At 38.4% G+C, this 14075-nt stretch overlaps 1 protein-coding gene across 2 annotated transcripts in view; it reads right to left on the bottom strand.

The window, feature by feature from the left end:
- Positions 1–3442: 3442 nt before the first annotated feature.
- The window catches only part of LOC133522844 (uncharacterized), a 30685-nt gene continuing 20052 nt past the window's right edge, over positions 3443–14075 (bottom strand). For both annotated transcript variants that reach the window (XM_061858306.1, XM_061858307.1), the window contains one exon: positions 3443–4546. In XM_061858306.1, the coding sequence (XP_061714290.1) occupies positions 4518–4546 (29 nt within the window). In that variant the 3' untranslated portion in view covers positions 3443–4517. The remainder of the gene's footprint in view (positions 4547–14075) is intronic.

The following is a 14075-nucleotide window of genomic DNA, read 5'->3' as shown; positions in this document are numbered from 1 at the left end:
TTACCCATTCTGTACCCCTAGTGTAAATTTAGTCGATAGCGAAACGTGACGTACGGGTTTGCGTTAAGTCTCATTTTGTATGGGTTTTTTAAACAGCGCGCCAAGCGGGACGTTTTGGAAAGTCAAAAATCTCATACAAAATGACACTTAACGCAAACGCGTACGTCACGTTTCGCTGTCGAAAATATTTACACTAGGGGTACTGATTTATGAAAACTATCACAAATACGTGCAGTAATAGTAAATTACGATGCAAGTGCGAAAAGCAGGAAATTACCTTTTCGCACGTGTATTGTACAATGTTTTACAGTAAATAAGGCCCTTTAAATTTTCGATATACGCACGTATAGTGCTAGTTACCGCACTAGGGCGGTAAAGTAGCACCATACGGTGCGGTAACTAGCACCTTACGAGTATGTAGGTACTGTAAAATTAATTTGGATATGATCGGTTTTCCAAAACAATTATAGGCATAGATAACCATAATGGCAATAAAGTCGTGTACAAGTGTAACTTGATTAGGTAAATATTTCCCGTTTTTAAATCGACCCATGGTAGACTCAAGTAAGTCAAATCGTATTGCACGACATTCATTTGCTCGTAGTTCAGATACATGAATTTAAGTTGACTTTTACAATTGGATGCGCTGGATTTTAAATGAGATACTTACCCAAAAAATATAGAAGATCTATATCAGTTCGAAAACATATTTAAACCAAGAAAGGGACGTATTTTTCATTTTCTGCGGGAGGGTTTGCGTGGTTTAATATTAATTATGTTAACGGCACTAATCATGGGACATTTAAGAGAAAATTTGGAGTATTTTAAAACTTTCTACCGCTTTATGCTTTAAAAGTTGAATGTCCAATTCGTCCTTTATGTTTTCTATGTAATAAATGAAAGCTACTGCAATTGGTTTAAATATTATTAACCAATTAAAACTATGGTTTTTTGCTCCAGTCGTGAGATGTAGGGCGCCATTAATTTTAAACTAACAAATATCCATGAAAAATTGAACTTAAGCAGCTCTTTGGCTCTTGTTTATGGTAAAATGTTGCCAGCGATTAAAAACTGATGGTAAATAGAGTCTGTTCGGAAAGAGAAGAGTCGTGGAATGTATTGGACCCATACATTCCACGACTCTTCTCTTTCCGCACAGACTCTACTTGTTTTACAGGATTTGTCTATACCATCCCATTACTGGTGCTTGTTCTATTATAGGGGTGTACTCATAAAAATCATAATTATATTATTTGATAGGTATACGTATAGATCTGGCCAAATTCGTGAATCTAATAAAATTGTTACATTGAATACATCCAAAGTAGAAAATACTACTAGGACAATTTTATAAATGTAAGTTGTCTCTCAGAAATATGTTCGTATCTGCCAGGCATTTGAAATATACCAATGTTCAAAACAAAGTTAATTGGTATCACAAAATTAGCAAATATAGCATTAAATATCACGAGATTCGATGTTCGAAACTAATTCAAGGCACTATTCTCGAGCAGTAAGCGTATCAATAAGTATTATATCGAAAACGTATTGGTCGGGTGTACTTACTCTTTTAAAAATGTATTAAAAACTGATTTTATTTTCTAAATACGCGCCTCAAATCTGGGCCCGTAAGTAGAGACCTCGTTCGGCGTTCGGCGACACATCCAATTTTCCGCGTTGCTTTCAAGCTACGCGGTATTGTGTGCCATTCACATGTTGGCACTTGGGTTGGAATTAAAATCGGAAGGTTCTATTGTAGTACTTCATATAATGTCTTCGTTTCGTCGCGTCTATAAGCTTATATCTTTAGTCGTATAGGTTTATACTTAGACGCGGAATCGGCTCGAGGCGAACGTATCACCGCACTTATCGCATCCCTAGCATCGGATATCTCATTTCGATGGCAGACGCCATTAGAACCGTTTATATGTCAACGATTCGGTCATCATTTACAGCTTAACCATTCTATCGTAAATACACCACGAAACACATTAGTTGTCGGCTGATATCTTTCATATCAACATTAGCTTTATTTACCTACGTTTTTATTTGGTACAATTTGATTTGACGTTTGCAGGATGTGTATCGAATCGACACAATTCTAGGGATCGACAGGAAAATCTATGCTAAATACTTCAACCGGTTAACCCTATTCGGTGAATATCGGAGGTCACTTAATAAATTCAGATTTTATTTATGGCATCTGTCTTTTACATTTGAAAAAATCTCTATGGTAAAGAATTATGTGAAATTTGTAAGTGACCATAGAAATCATCGCAACTATTATATTAAAATAATAATAAAATATCAAATGTTATCTTTTAATTTTATGCCTTGAACATAAGTATGAACATAAGTACCTATTTTAATTTTATGTACTTATGTGCATGCACCTCCTAGTTTTAGTGTAGTTTAAGATATACTTGCTGTGCCCTAACAAGGTTCATGTGTGAACTTGCCCTAATGTAATACCTGTTATGTACCACATGATTAATATGCAATAAAAATAAAATAAAATAAAAAATCCATGCTCTGTATTTCTGAAAAAAAAATCTCGTGTGTGATTTGCATAAAACTTATCATAATGCGATATTTTGCGATTTCTGTCCCTATAATAGCTCAGTTTCATTGGTCGATAGTGTCCGCGTGCGGGGTGCGGAAGATTTCCAAAGCGCATGCCATTATGAGTTCCACTAGTCGTTATACTACCTTATCGCCTGCGAGGAGTCACCAGCATGCTGTATTCGATTATCGACCGAACTCTCGACTAATGAGTTTCACTAATCGTTATTACCGCCTGTGGGAAGTCCCCGCACGATTTATATCGACAGAGTAATCGACCAATGAAACTGAGCCATAAAGGTTTTAACACAGTTTTTTTTAACCTATAACAACGTAGCAAACTACTACTAGGTTTTCTGCTTAAAACATATATAAAAATCGTTAAATAAAAGCCTTAACAAACCTTACAGTTCCATAAATACAGACGCGGATGATTTGTTGCTCTTCACGGCAGACGAATCCCGCGTTTACGTTTATTTTCTACATTCTGCCGACGCCTGTTTCGCTTACGAATACACAGATTGGACCTCTGATTGAAAATCGAAATGGAAAACACGTCAGTTGTTAAAAGTTTACGACTAGGGAGTTAACGAGTTATCTATGTATGAATGCATATCAAATATCAGCTAAATTAATTTTGTTTTATGCAGAAACGTCTGCAAACCTTAGACTACACTGCTTAGAAATAAATGAAAAGTGGAAAAATTCACTATCTCGGGCGAGACTCGAACTCCGGAACTCCAGGATACCAGCCCATCGCTCTACCAACTGAGCTACCTACTCCTTCATGACTGAGTCATATTTCTAAGCATTGAAATATCAGCTAGCATAGAAAACTGATGCCGGGCACTGATTTCAAAGAATTAAGAAAATGAAACAGTTTCAAGGAAAACAATTTATTTTTGTTTTTCAATGAAAACTTGATTACAGAAAGTGCTGGTTTTGTTTAATTAATCAAATTTGTTTTACCTGCAAATGATACAGAATTTTACGAAAATAATAATTTCGTAAAAAGTTAACTTGATATATTTCAAGGTATATGTAAATTATACAGCCTTCACTACCCGTTTCCAATAATTAATTTACTTACAATTCGTGTATTTTAGAACAAAATAATCGCAATTAATTGTAATAAAAATGTACGTCCATTTGTATCTCTCGCACACTTAAAATAAAATCATTCTGATTTTTTTGTATACTTGGAAGTTTTGGCAAGAAGGAATGTTTTTATAGCACAAGTTCAGGTAAAAGAATTACGAGAATTGTACATATGTACACTTCTTTGATGACACTGTTTTATATGTCACTAATTTTAGCCTTTACAATACAAACATTCTTATTCACACTTTGAAAAAAAAAAATTGGTATAAATAATACAGCAATGTCCTATAAATTGCTGTATTATTAGCAGAGGCTGGAATTCTCGTGGCATTTTTGAACTGTCATATGGACTTCTCATGTATCGACTTCCGATATATCTATATCGATAAAAGAACACAACATATTAATAACTTAAAAGCACATTTTCAACTAAGTACTCGAAAGTTTTCTAGAAGAAATCGCTCCTTAGCGATATAAGACCGCCTGTTGTGTTCTACTTTATATCGATATATGTACATATATCGGTAGTCGATAAAAGTCCCTGGGGCAATTCAAAAATACCACGAGAATTTCGGCCTCTGATTATTAGGCGGTCTATCGTTAAAAAGCGAAACTTTCCAGACTATGAAAACATTTCATCCAACAATCTTTTTTCATAAAAGTATATTTACTGAGGTTTGTTTGTCACCCGACAACAATACGTGAAATAATCTTTTTGACACAACATTTATTGGAATCTCTAAATTTACTTCGGAGCGTCGGAGCTATAATATTAGTTAACAATTTTATTTGGCAAAAGGGAATATAATATAATAGAGGTACAAAATTAACGCTAAATCCTTTTCTAGGTCTGTTCAGTCGTGGCCAGCATGCTTGTTGGGCCCTGTAAAAAATATTTTTGTTTGTTTAATTCAGAAAGAACATTCATATTTCAAGCCATTGCACGGGCAATTTTTTTTTTTTTGATATATACACAAGCGGTAGTAGTAACTGTTTTACTAATTTATATTAAACTAGATTCTTTGTCTTCGGGAGAAGGGCTGGTGGCCTAGGAGAAAATCAAATGGCCTAGCCGTGTACACCGTGTTTTTTTTATTTCCGATAATTTCAAGGGTGCATCCCTGCGCTTAAATTAAGTAACTTTCTTAAAGACACCGGTATTCTAATTAACTCCATTTCGGAGATAATCAATATTTAATTTTTATCTTATAAGGCCCTTACGAGCGTGTACACTTGGCTTAGGGCTTGTTTACATATTGATTAGTGTTAACTATAAGTTGAAACATTTGCTACTAAACGTAAATACTATATCGGACGATTGATGTTCAAAATGTCATTGATTTGTCACAGTTTTCAATTGTTTCGTTGAGTTAAATGTAATGCCCATATTACAACAACACTGTATGCACCATTTAATTACTTTTTATAAAAATAAAAATATTTAAAAAAATAAAAAAGTTTTTTTTTTTTTGAGAGATTACTATGCCATATAGTTTCCTTAAACGTACTTACCGATACCCCGAAGTTAACGGAATTCAATAAAAACACGGTGTATATGTAGTTCGTGTCATCCACGATGACGCGCTGATTTGTCAAATCGTCAGATACAAGTCAAGGCACGCGTCTTCGTGAATGACACAATTTATAAGAGCGTGCGACTTGCAATCCGGAGGTCATGGAATCAAACCATGATCGTACCAATTAAATTTTCGGTACTTATGTACGAAATATCATTTGATATTTAATTTTTTACTAGTCACTTTTTAGTGAAGGAAAACATCGTGAGGAAACCGAATAATCCCAATAAGGCCTAGTTTTGGGTAAAGAGTTGGCAGTCCCTTTCGTAAAAACTAGTGTTTCCGCCAATTCTTAGGATTAGTTGCCAAGCGGACCCCTGGTTCCCATGAGCCGTGGCAAAATGCCGGGACAACGCGAGGAATATGCGTACAATGATGATGATGATTGATAAAACTAATTCGGTTCAGGGGTTTACGCGTGAAGAAGTAACAGACAAAGTTACTTTCGCTTTTTATAATATTAGTTCAGGCCAAATATCTAACGTAACTACGATTTACTTCTACGAAGGCGCACTTCTTAAGCCCAAGAGGATTTAATTATTTTTCCTACTCCTCTACGTTATCTGTCATTTATACATTCATGACCACGAATATAAGAACATACATAAAAGGTTTGAAGAAAAGTCTATATAATGTCTATTCCTCATAACAACACTTGTGCTTTTGAATCGCTATAACTTTCCTGCGATTTATGGGTACCAACCTAACAATATCATAATCAATAAGTTTCAAAATAAGTGCATTGCTGCCAACTTACAAAATATTCATTTGGTTGCATAATAGAAACAATAGGGTTGTTTCCATCTACAAATCATAGGGCAGAATAGTACCTATCCCAATAAATTCTTATGGATTATAAGAACATGTTAAACTACCTTTAGTGGACCTCTAATAACGACATTGAAGATTCTGATGACGTTTGACACGGTTTGACACTGGGCTATAACTGCGAAAATCAAAGTTCGTCATTGCGGGCATTTTTCTGCCATTCTAATTACGTCTTAGTAAGAGTAAAAGAGAAAGATCCCCACAATATGCGATTTTCGGCTTTTGCGGTAGGCCCCACGTTTTTTTTTTTAAATCTTTATTTATTTAGTGAGGGTTTTTTAAACAACTAGGCCGATTAGGTCCCCTGTTGTCTGTGCTAATGGACAATGTGAAATACTAATGGATAATGAATACTTTATGATATATAAAAACTCAATTATTACAGAAAACATATTTTATTAGTTAGTTAAAAAAAAAACCCACACGCACGCATACACAGCTTGCCCACCACCTAAATGGCTACAGCTTGAGTATCAAATTTTATACTGAGAATAGACAGCGGGAGGTGTTACGTGTGTATGTACCTATATACTTACTTTACTCCTTGGTATGTACATAGTTATGTGTCAAACCGTAAACTGTGACGTCATATAATTTTCAAAGAGCGTTTTGGGCGCGAAAGCATGGGTTAAAACGTAGAGGAACGATTTGACAGAGACCGCGCAACTGACGACCAGCTGTGACACTGCAATGGCGGAAGGATTCAATGTGTGCGTGTCACGAATGTATACCTAGGCGGATTGAGTACATTTTCTCTAGTTTGGTACGAACACCTTTCTACCTCGGGGATAAGGTTAAAAGTTAAATGTTAGGGCAACGTTTGGTTAATATAGAACGTATTACAAGCGTTTCAAAAAATTGGAAATAACCCTATTATTTTATAAGTCAGAAACACGCATGTGACACCCGTAATATAGCAACACCCATTGACTACGAAGACTGCTTAGCGATGCTTGTTACTCCATAGGCTACTGTGGCCAAAATCGAGAAAAAACCGTCCAAAAATTTAATTTTGCAAAGAGCAAGTACAGTACCAGGGCCTCATGAGAGTCATGAGTTACGAGAAGTGTCGCTGACCAGCCGGGCCGGGGCGGGCCGGGCGCGTAAGAAGGTATGCTGGCTGTATACTTTTGGGTTGTTTACCTATATGATTCTACTAGTTTAAAGTATTATTTTTGTTGACTCGTAGGAAAAGTATTGTATGCAACGTTATAAAAGTAGATCAAAAAATGCTCGTCACGTATATCTTTACAATTCATGCCACTCGCCTTTTTTAACCCTTCTTATACAACGGTTGCATAATAGTACATTACGATACAAGTGCGACAAATAGGAAATTTGAAACGAGTGGCGATAAATTAAAACACGACCGAAGGGAGTGTTTTTAATCGGCACGAGTTGCGAATTACCTATTCGCACATGTATCGTACAACGTTTTACAGTACATATGGCCCTTTAAATGTTCGACTGTAAATGTAATACTATAAAATACTATTATAGTACATATGGTGCTACTTTACCGCACTAGTGTGATAATTAGCATATTACTATTAAATTTTAAATGACCATAGATATTGTACAACGTTGTAGCAGCGCAGCGCAGCGAGTAGGCAATTTGCAACGAGTGAAGATAAATTAAAACACGACCGATCCCACTATTCCTATTTTTCGCACTTGTATAGTAATTTACTACATATTAAATTACCACTGCAGCTGCAATGTCACTCAATATCCTTGATAAATTGCATTGATATCGTTGCCGCATTACTTTCGCAATAAGAACATAATATATTTAAATACAATCTGTCACTCATTTTATCAAGGAAACTGACAGTACGAGTACAAGTAAATAGTATTTCCCGCGTCAATGTTGCAACAGTACCGTCATAATAGGAACACTGCTACAGTCGAAGACCGAATCTCACCTTAACAGTAAATTTCGTTTCGTATTTTAAATAATACCGACCCTCCCACACCAACGCAAAGCCATACTAGGTACGCACGTTCAAGCAATTTTGAGGGACCATGATTCATGTGCGTTGCGTGCAATGCAATAAGTCCCGCCCGCCTTAAACAAATTTTCACGAGACCGCAAGCGATCCAAAACGGTTTCGAAAGCTCATCTCTCAAAATATGAAAATGATAAATATCCAGCACTCCCGTAACTCTCCAAAGAGCACTAAACTAGTAGGGGGTTATCATTGCTATGCTATTAATTTATCACTCCGGAAACGTGTGCAATAATTTATAATCACATGCGTTGCGAATGCAGCGATACCTAAACTGGGCCTGCATTCGGTGATAAATAAATATAAATCCAATCTAATATGGATAATAATCGAGTCTCGCAACTACACATTTGTTTGAAACGCGGCGCAAAACGGTCATGATTCTGATTTATTTTGTAGCCCGCTCTAAAATATAGACTTGATTTATTATTTCATAGCTGAGGCGAGTAGAAGGAACAACGGAACGAGGTACATTTAAGAGTGATGGAGACAGGCAGCATTTCGCTGTCGTAGCGCCATCGATTGGCATCTTGGCTAGACCCCCTCAGTTTGGAAAGCGTTTGTCGTATTCATTTATCTCACAACTGTAAAGTCAAACAGGAAAAAGAGTAGGTACCATGGATAAACAAAAGTTTGGAAGGCGTCACCAAACAATATGAAATAATTTTAAAAATGTAAATATTAAATATAAAGCACAAATGTAATGTATGATTTTTAGATCATATTCTTAGGGCCTGTTTCACAATGTCCAAGTAAAGTATAGGATAGGTAGCTAATTAATAAATAAATTAACTGCCATATAAAACTTCCTACAAAACTTAGCACCTTATCTACCAGTTAAGCTTATTTGAACTCAATATTATGAAACGTCAACGATAATTTATTCGTCAGATAAGTGGCAAGTAGTATAGCTTATCAGGACTTTACTTGGATATTGTGAATCAGGCCCTTAAAATGTAAAAAAGTACCTAGACTTGTTATTTAGGTTGGTAACAAGACGCCAGGAATACACCAAAGTATAGAATTAAAGATGTTAAATATATTTATATTAAAAAGCAATTGTGCCCCATTTTGGCCAACTTTGTTAATGTGTGTGTCAAAAGGAAAGTTTAAACATAGGACCTGAAAAAATAAACTTGTTTACAAATATGGAAATCACTGTGTTTGGTTGGCTGCAGTTCCTCAACCCACCAACGGAGCGGCAGCTTACGTCCACGTGGGTTCATAACATATTATCCTTAACCTCTTTACGAGATTTCACCCGGGATGCTATTGGTCATACTTGTGTATTTAGATGTTTGGATGTTTTCACGTGGCGTGGTCACTCAATCATGCACAAAGGGCTAGGGAAACGGCTTTTCGGTGGAGGGTTCATGAGACTTAACATATAGGATGCCGTTTAACCTGAGAATCATCCCAAAAGGGGGGTAAATCTAGGGTAGTAGGAAGTACTAACGAAAGAGGTAGGGTCCGTTTAATTTACGACTTCTATGTGGAATGTGTTCGTCACTACACCTTATAAAACAAAGCCCCCGCCGCGTCTGTGTGTCTGTATTATATTCGCGATGAACTCAAGTGATTCTTGAGGGTGGTTTAGGTGTATAATTTGTTAAGGTTTATGCAAATAAATATATATATATTATAGGACATTATTACACATATTGACTAAGTCCCACGGTAAGCTCAATAAGGCTTGTGTTGCGGGTACTTAGACAACGATATATATAATACATACATATTTATAAATACTTAAATACATAGAAACCATCCATGAGTCAGGAACATCACACGAATAAATGCCCTTACCAGGATTTGAACCCGGGACCATCGGCTTCATAGGCAGGGTCACTACCCTCTAGGCCCGACAGGTCGTCGAATTGGTTGAAATATGACACTACCCATGGGAAGCCGGGGCGGGTCGCTAGTATTTATTAGTCTCAATTGCTGCGCCATAACATAGGCCTTTTGGATATTCGAACATCAAATAGGCGCTACTGCGATTTGTATTAATCGAAGCATGAATATTTAAGTAGAAACGCGATTTTGTTTCCTCATAAAGAGGCTATGATGAAACGAAACCGCCTATTACGCGTATTGGTTCAATAAATAAATTATGTGATCCATTAATAAGTTAGGAAATTGTTCTGATTGTAGGCTAGCGTCAATACAACGAAATACTTAGTTATTGATAGAAATGGCATAGGTACAGTCGCCATCAGATATATCGGAGCCAAGGTGCTCAAAAATATCTGAACACGCACTCTAACGCCTTGACAGTAGAGGCGTGTTCAGATATTTGTGAGCACCTTGGCCGGTCCGATATATCTGATGGCGACTTTACGAATACAATATCATACCTACGATAGGTACACGTTAACCAATATATAACCTGCGCAAAATGGTACAGTAATTTGAATAAAGACTTCTATCTTCTTCAATCAATCTAATTTCAAGTAATATTTGTAGTAAGCATATTTTTAATTTAGTCATATTTTAGTTTTAGTTTACTTATAGGTTTTTTATTATTATTCATTCTTATAATTATTTTATATCATGATTGTATTTCTTAGTTGAAAATATATACTGTGGGAAACTCTGGTTGCAAAAGAATACACATCTCTTAGGACAGTCATAGATAATATGTTTTATAGACTGCACAGGAGCTCAGCAATCACACGCCGATGAATTTCTCCAGCCACACTTAAACATGTTTGTAGTCCCTGCAGAGTCCATGTTCTGTTCTAAGCCTGTTGAACTGGCACCAATCCCGTCTGGAGGCTGAGAAGCCAGATGGCTTTTGGGTGGGGTCATATGTTGCAACGTCTGCCCTAGGCGGAATTGCCTTCCATTCGTCCTTCCATTTTGCTTTTATATAGAACGGCTGTTTCATGAGAAGTAGTGCTGTCTGGTAGGGCGGATGTCGGGATTTCAGTCGATGGCGAGGCGGACACAGAAACTCCTTGTAAACTGGTAGGTTTGGGTTGCTAGCTTGTTCCACTAAGTAATGCCTGTTGTCTTCTAAGATGTGGAGGAGATATGTGGCTTAGAGTTGGCAGCCATGTCACGGGAATCGACTTTATCGTGCCAGATATGCAGCGCATCATTTTATGTAACTGGACATCGATATTATCTGTGTGGGCACTGTTCGGCCACATCGGGGTGCAATAATCTCCTACTGAATACACCAGACTAAGCCCACTTGTACGCAGTACTTTCGCGCTAGCTCCCCAAGACGTGCCTGTAAGTTTGTGTAAAATATTGTTGCGTGTTACCAATTTTTTATTCAACTTGCTTAGATGACATCCGTAGGTGAGCGAGCGATCAAGGGTGATACCAAGATACTTAGGTTGTCGATTGTATCCTAGCACTCTACCGTCGATATCGATCTTAGGGCAGTATGTGGCCATATGGTTATTTAGGTGGAAAGTCGATACTTCAGTTTTACTAGCGTTTGGTACTAATCTCCACGTTTTGAGGAAGTTATTCATGATCTCTAAGTCCTTTGTAAGTTGCCCTTCGGAAACCTTAAACAATTTGTGCTGGTATGTAACAGGCTGACGCAACTACCCCCCGCGGGTTGCCCACCTTGTCATGGTGGAGGGGCTTAGTAGCCGTGGCTTGGTCACCCACGGTGAAGCGAAGAGGCAGCCAGGGCCGGCCTGTTTGAGGTGCGGGCTGGCCCGAGGAGGACGCTCCAAGTGGGCTTGGTGAGTCCGCTTGTGACGCGTTGGAGGTGGACCGTCGAGGAAGAGGAGTGTCGGTATTGCGGTGAGCCGTTCTCCCTATCCTCGACGGCCGAGGTGGGATCGCAGGGGAAGAGGCGTGATGGTATCACGATGCGCCACTCTCCCTATCCCCTGCGACCTTGGCGGGGCCGTTTCGCGGTAGCGGCGTTGGTGGGGCTGCAGAGGAAGAGGAGTGTCGGTGTTACGGTGTGCCGTTCTCCCTGTCCTCTGCAGCCGAGTTGTGGTTTGCGGCAGAACCATGGACCTCATCTGCCGCCGGGCGCTGGGAGTTTTCTGGCGTCCGTGGCCTCCTTGTGGCGGGCTCGGGGGGGTCCGCTACACTGCAGGACGGAGGCCGAGGAGGAAGGCGCGTCGAACCATCTGGCGCGCCTAGCGTGAAGGGCCTTCGGGCATTTGCGAAGGAGCCGCTCGCGGGCGGCTGCCGCCGGTGGGGTGGCGGATGAGTGCGCGAGCGTTCCTGTAACCCCACCAATAAGGCGGCGAGATGGCATATGGGGGGTTTTTAGTGGGTATACCGTCGGCCTCATTAGCCTAGACGGGAGTCCCACATAACCACTCGGGTCACCCCCCGCACCCGGGTGGTATGCGGAATGCATTTTCCCCCCAAGAAAAAAAAAAAAAAAAAAAAAAAGGCTGACGCAACTAGGAACAAAAAAGCTTTGTACCTATTTGTGCGCAAATTTTTGCCAACGAAGAAAAAGAAAACGTCATCGTCAGTGCTATTTATTCTGTCAAGTTTACATCAAGTCAACTGTCAGCCTAATTGTTTTGTTTGTTATGAAGGCTTCAATGTTTTTTTCGGATACTTCGTGCAATTTCTTTTATATTTAGTGAAAAAATCGAAAATAGTGAACCGTGATCAGAGTAAAGAGCGAGTCAGTTCTTTGTCGTACATTTTGGTAATGATTTGCGAAACAAACTGATTCCACTCGCTAGTATGCCCCCGTATGCTCGCTAGTATGTAGTATGTTCCCGTCTCTTAAAACGTAGTTATTATATGCTCTTTGGTATGTAAGAGCGATATCATCAGCATACATAAATTTTCGCCGTGCTTGGGAGGTCATGTGTGTAGAAGTTGAACAGCAGCGGCGACAGTGTTGAACCTTGGGGGAGGCCATTTATAGTTTTCTAACGCGGTTTTGCTTGCCCCTTAGATGTACAACGAACTTCCGATTGCTGAGCATATTATTTATTATGTTCGTGATCCGTCTGCAAGGTACGGCCTTCATTATTTTAAGGAGCAACCTATGTCGCCACACGGTGTGGTAAGCTACGGATAGGTCCAGGAAGACGGCTACAGTTTTCAGTTGATTTTGGAACCCCACTTCAATATGTGACGTAAGAGACAGTACCTGGTCAACGTAATTACGACCGCTTCTGAACCCCGCTTGCTCCACAGGAACCACATTATCTATGAGTATGAGTGTTTGTCAGTAGCTTCTCCAACAACTTATACTCGCAGCTAAGTAAGGCAATTGACCTGTAGCCTTTCGCGTCACTAGCCGACTTTCGGGTTTGAGGACGGCAATTACTTTGGCGAAATTAAAGGCTGGTGGTAATTTGTTTCTAAATAGTATGTCTGAAAAGAAAGCTGCTAACCATTTTACACACCTAGGGCCGCGGTTCTTGATAAATTCATTATAGACACCATCCTGCCCTACTGCTTTACCCAAAGCAAGCTGCTTAATAACGGTACATGTCTCTTCGATTGAAAATGACCTGGAGAGACTTTCGTCTATTTGGAGGGATTCTTTAATGAAATAAATGAAATGAAATGAAATAATTTATTAATGCATGTGGAGAATGGGTTACAAATATTAGCTAAAATTGCTACTCTAGTAGTCTCACCAAACTCTACCTTTTCAGGCGTACATACATTTTAGACGATACACACACACACACACACACACACACACACACACACACACACAATCACATTATATAACATCGATTTGAAATAATTTAATTCTATAACTAACATAAATAAATTAAATTATATTAAAATTAAATTAACATGTCATACATTTTGAAATTATTAAACATTAAGTATCATTTAGAAAGTCTTTTATACTATAATAACATTTTTGTAATAGCCATTGTTTAATTAAATTCTTAAATTTATTAAAACCACATTCCTTAAACATGTCCGGTAACTTATTATAAATGGCAATACACATACAGTACGCATTTTTAGAGGAAAGTGCTAGCTTGACCGCGGGCTTATATAGTTTGTGCTTGTATTGCTCCCGGAC

The sequence above is a fragment of the Cydia pomonella genome, chromosome 11 (genome assembly GCF_033807575.1).
Source record: "Cydia pomonella isolate Wapato2018A chromosome 11, ilCydPomo1, whole genome shotgun sequence".
Classification (NCBI taxonomy): domain Eukaryota; kingdom Metazoa; phylum Arthropoda; class Insecta; order Lepidoptera; family Tortricidae; genus Cydia; species Cydia pomonella.
This window is presented reverse-complemented; position numbering and strand designations above follow the sequence as displayed.